General features: G+C 46.6%; 1 protein-coding gene across 1 annotated transcript in view; it reads left to right on the forward strand.

Annotated features, from left to right (window-relative positions):
• Positions 1 to 371: 371 nt before the first annotated feature.
• LOC128698998 (FRAS1-related extracellular matrix protein 2) overlaps positions 372 to 5,797 on the forward strand; it is a 63,501-nt gene continuing 58,075 nt past the window's right edge. The window contains exon 1 of the mRNA XM_053791507.2: positions 372 to 5,797. This exon is cut by the window's right edge and continues 679 nt beyond it. Coding sequence (XP_053647482.1) covers positions 830 to 5,797 — 4,968 coding nt within the window. The 5' untranslated portion in view covers positions 372 to 829.

Here is a 5,797-nt window from a genome sequence, read left to right on the forward strand (position 1 = left end):
TGTCAGTAGGTGTATGAAGTGTGTCAGTGAGGTGGGATAAGTGAGTGCCTCATAGGGTCCCGGGGGACGGAGAGGTCAATGCCAGGACTATGGCACTGGTATGGCAGCGAGTGTTGGCGGATTAGAGAGAAAATGAGGGAGGGAAGGAGGAAGAAAGGAAAGGAGGGAGGGTGAAGGATGAAGGAAGGAGTGACATAGAAGGAAGAGTATATGAATTCTTAGTATGGCATCGCCTGGTTGTGTGGGGAGGCTGATGAGTGATGATGACAGCTATGTGTGTGTGTGTGTGTGTGTGTGTGTGTGTATCAGGGATAGGGGAGGGAAGGGGAGACTATACCAGACAACGTGGGGGCAAAAGTAGCGACGCTGGATGTAAGAGGCGCGGAGGGGCAGTGTGTGGGCAGGCGTCGTGCCCAGAGGTCGTGGTTGGGTAGTGGTGGTGGAGGTGGTAGTGGTGGTGACTGGTATACCTGGCAAACACACAGACCGACAAATACACGCAGCTGCCCGTAGAGCGAAAAACTTCGTCGATCTTCCGGGGCGGGGCATGATGATGTTTACTCTCACTGCGCGTTTAATGTAAGAGCTAAATATATTTATGTACTCTCTGTCTGATGCAGAACTTACACATTCGTTTTTTAATGTACGAAGATAGAGTGAGACGTTCTCGTATAGTCTTTATATGCTATTTATGATGTACTGACATTGTGATTGGTCATGTGGACTGTGTATCGAATTGTTATTTTGTGATAATCTCAGGTTTTCACGTTGGCTGGCCAGTGATTTGATTATTGAATTTTAGTGAGTAAATACTTCTGTGGTCGTCAGAATGAGATCAAGTTTAGTTATAGCGTTGTTAGCAGCTACATGTGATATGTTGATGTATAGTGTGGTGAGTCAAGACGACTACTGGTACGACTATAGCGGCGATGACCACGACGGGTACGATTACTATTCCGAGTACGACCAGAATTTCATCTCCGGGAAGACTAACGACCCCGGGTGGTCCTCTCCCACGCTCTTGGCACCAGCGAGGGCAGTCTTCTCGACGGCGTCACCTGAAGGAGTTCTCCCTGACTCTCTTCCAGAGGGCGACAGCTCCTTGATGCCTGGTTTGACACAAGACGCTTCGTCAGGATTCACCTCTTCGTCTCCATCAACGTCAGTGTTCCCCCTAAGACAGTTTCCTCTACACACATCCCTCTTGGCCAACTCCCAACAAAATCTCAACAGCAGGAGTGATCAGACTGAAGGAATTGACACTCAGGGCGGTGATGTCGGATTGGATCGGTTCAGTTTCGAGGATTCGAGAGGTTCTGTAGGTGGAAGAGAGAAAATTGGAGGTTCAGAACCCCCCGAAACCGGAATCACAGGTCATATAGATGTAAGTGAACAACGTGAAAAGTCTGATTTGTCTGCTAGCAATGCTTTCCCCACCGACGGCACCGGGCTTCTTGCACCCTCAAGTAGGCACCCTGATGAGAATGACAACTATTACGAGGAAGATGAGTTCATTGGAGGGTCGTTTGAAGCCACTTATGATGATCGAAATCTTTACGAAGACTTTATTGAAGAGAAGGATATCATTCTTGTGAATCGCTTGTTAGAGGTTCCCTACGGGAGAGTCAAGTACATGGACTCGGAGAATGACCTTAAAATTAAGGTTTTGCCAGGTCATCGTTGCCAAGTAATGGTCATCAATAATGAACCCGTGACTCAAAGACCGGGAAAACTAATGCCATCAAACTTTTCCTGTAAGTTTGGTCTTCACGAAGTGCAATACACACACCTGGGTGGTCAGTACCCGTCAGAGGACACCGTCAAACTCTTGATGCGCTACGACACTCGCCGAGACACCTTTATCATCCCCTTTACCCTCTCCACTAAGATACTTTACGACATGCAGCTGGAGATGGTGACAAAGTTGGTTCCTCTCAGCGTGGACAAGCTCTTGGGCACAAGTAACCAGATCGACAGAAGCAATACAGTGTTTGCCTTCGACGAGTCCCGTCATGACTGCAAGATCACCCTCCTTCACAAGCACTCTGAACTGCCAAGGTATGGGACTGTTGTTTCTGCCATAGACACTCCTGTAGATTACATGCTTCCATGTTATAAGTTTCTGGAGTCAGGAATTAGGTATCAGCACACAGTGGAATCTTCAACCAAACACGACCAAATTCCTGCCGTAGTGGAGCTGTATGATAGGGATTCAATGACACTGCTCAAGCAGGAATATTTCCAGTTTCCCGTGCGCATCCACCCCGGGAGAGACAACACTCCTCCAAGCGTATCCTTCGAGTCTTTGCTCCTCCTGGATGTGAATCAGTTTGTCATGACTGCCCTGACAGGGTCAGTAGTAACCGTTGTGGACGGTGAAACCCCACCAGAACGATTGGTTTTCAACGTTACCAAAGCGTTGGATTATGGAGAGGGTATTCTCGTCAGCACTGATGACCAGAACCTACCCGTCACCTCATTCCACCAGAGAGATATCACTGACTTGAAGATCTTATACAAACCACCGGCGGAGGATTCCAACTCAAAGCGAACTTTTGATATTGAGTTTGAAGTTCTCGACGATGAAGGCTTAGCCTCACTACCATTTAAAGTTATGATTGTAGTAAACCCGAAGAGGACCAGGGCTCCCATTACCACCAAGAATGCAGGACTGAAACTATACGAGGGACAATCTCGGCGTCTCAGCTCTGCACAAAACCTTGAAATCGCAGACGAAGATAATTTAGGAGATGTGACGCTGACAGTCACAGGTGGGCTGAGACATGGGCGTCTCTTGTTAATGGGCACTCCAACCAAGATCTTCTCCCCGGCTGATCTAGACACAGGAGTGGTAGTCTACCAACATGACAACACAGACACTTACGCTGATAACGTCCTCTTGAGAATGAGCGACAACCAGCACGAAGTCGAGTTTCTGTTTCCCATTACCATCTTTCCCGAGAACGATGAGCCTCCAATCGCCCACATCAACACCGGATTCAGAGTGAGAAAGAATGAGGTGGTTCAGATCACGCCATTCATTCTGAGCGCAACAGACGTTGACAGTGATGATGCAAACATTACTTTTATTATCCAGGATCCTGTCCCACAGTTAGGAACACTGATCCTACGTCGTTCTTCCCTCCCGCCCAACCCAGAGCAGTGGCAATACATCAGTGATCAGTACGAGAAGTCAATAATAAAGTGGACACAGAGAGACATAACTGACGGCTTCCTGCATTACATTCATCTGGGGCAACATCAGACAATGCCAGCGACAGACAGAATATATTTCAGACTCACTGATAACGCTGAACCTCCAAATGAATCTGTAACCATAGAAATAATCGTTGAGGTTTTGCCAGTGGATGATATTCCTCCTGAGTTGAACAGTGGGTGCTCCCTGTTGCTCGTAGTCCACGAACACAAGCTAACGCCTCTCACCAGAGACAATCTGCATTACATGGACCTCGACTCTAGGGACACGTCACTGGTATATCACATTCATCTTCTTCACAACGTCGATATTAATGACCTGATGTCTCCAGGAAGCATCGTTCTGACTGATGCCCCAGAAACTACTGTTGTATCTTTTACTCAAGCTCAGATCAACCATCACAAGATCTCCTATAAACCACCGGATCATGAACTTGGGATCGTTCCAAGAATTGTCCAGTTTCAGTTTCAGGTGAGTGACGAGGCCGGAAATCACCTTTCGGGACAGACATTTACCATTTTCTTGACACCAGTTGATAACCAGCCACCAGAGGTACATAACAGAGGCCTGAAGGAAGTACGAGAGAGGAGTGAAGTGGTCATTACCACACATCATTTAGACGTCTCTGACCCTGACACGAATGTAGATAACTTGGTGTTGAGAGTAATACAAGTTCCCAGCTACGGCAGTCTACTGTACAATACCCTCAGTATGACAGTGGGAAACGAGTTCACACGTAAAGATATCGTCAACAAATCCATCAGATACTTGAACAATGGTAAAGACGAGATGGACAAAGATAGCTTTAAGTTAGAAGTTACTGATGGGATTCACACTTTGTCCATCAACTTCTTTATTGAAATTGAAGCTATAGACGACGAGCCGCCCCAGCTAGATCGAGAGCAAAACACTGTGGGTGCCATGGTCAAGGTCAAGGAGGGTCAGTGGACTTTCATCACCAGTAAGGTTCTTAGAGCTACCGACCCAGATTCTCAGCCAAACAGACTCACATTCATCGTGCAAGATGCACCGAGTTATGGGCGAATTCTGCTCAGTGGAGTTCCCACTTCGAGTTTCACCCAAATGTCAATAGAGAAAAAAGAGGTCACCTACAACCATGACGGAGGAGACATCGGAAAGTATTCACTCACAGATAATTTTACCCTCATTCTCTCTGACATGTCAGATGACTATACTTACGGCGGGAACAGACTCGAAGAAGTTATGATCATCGTCACGGTAGAACCAATTGATAACATTCCTCCCCAGGTGTTTATACACTCTGACATCACCGTCGAGGAGACATCAAAGTCAGTGATAACAGTCATGCAACTCATGCTCAGTGACACAGACACAGATGACGAGAAACTCACTTGTATTATCACCAAGCAGCCAACGAGTGGCTATGTAGAGAATACGTCTCCAGCACAAGGTCACCAGATGTCAAGGAAAGGCATCCCCATCACATCCTTCAGCCTGACCGATATAACGTCAGCTCATCTTAACTACGTTCAGAGTGTTTACACTAAGGTGGAGCCAAGAAAGGATCACCTGGTGTTCTACTGTACGGATGGCATCAACAGGTCGCCCGAAGCCACACTAAACATCTTCATATATCCAAACAATGATGAAATGCCTGAATTATTTCTGAAAGAATTTGTTGTCATGGAAGGAATGGATCTGATCATGGAGCCTTCGGTTATTGAAGCTACTGACAGAGACAGCTCTAACGACCAGCTTGTCTTCAGGGTCTCTAGAAAGCCTAAGCATGGTCGAGTGTTGCACCAAGGGCCCTCAGGGTTCAGGGTTATAGATCAATTTACCATGGAAGACCTGAAAATCTCATCCAAGATTGTGTACAGCCATGACGACAGTGAAACCACGAAAGATGACTTTGAATTGCAGCTCACAGATGGCAACCCAGAGCACCTGGTCACAAGAGAAGTCAAAGTCAGGATTCTGCCAGAGGACGATGAGGCACCTAGGCTCACCTTCAACACTGGCATCCAGGTTGACATTCAAGAAGCAACTATAATCACCAATAAGGAGTTGATGGCTCAGGATCTAGATTCAGATGACAAAAATCTCACATATATCATCCGTGAAACTCCTAGGTTCGGTGTGATCGAGTTCCTAGAACTCACTACATTACTGCTCTTAAATGACCTCAAGGTTGGGATGAATTTCAGCCAGAGGAACATTGACGATGGTGTGATTCAGTACCGACACACAGGACTTCCCGGTGTGAGGGACTCACTTAAGTTTGATCTGACGGATGGTAAAAACACAAACTCGGACAGAATTTTCTACATCAACATTAAAGGTGAGGACAATATATATCCCATCATTATAAACAAAGGAGTTGAACTTCCCGAGGGAGGAAGAGTGGCTCTGACGACAGCCATTCTCAGTACCAGTGATGTAAACAGTGCTGACGAACTTCTCAATTTCACAGTCACAAGAATGCCTTCTAAGGGTCACTTAGAACTCGCCGAAATGCCAGGCTTCCCCATAACTAGCTTCACACAGCTTCAACTAGCAGGGAAAAGAGTTTTTTACATTCATGATTCTACAGATGAG

This window comes from Cherax quadricarinatus, chromosome 55 (genome assembly GCF_038502225.1).
Source record: "Cherax quadricarinatus isolate ZL_2023a chromosome 55, ASM3850222v1, whole genome shotgun sequence".
NCBI classification, from domain to species: Eukaryota; Metazoa; Arthropoda; class Malacostraca; order Decapoda; family Parastacidae; genus Cherax; species Cherax quadricarinatus.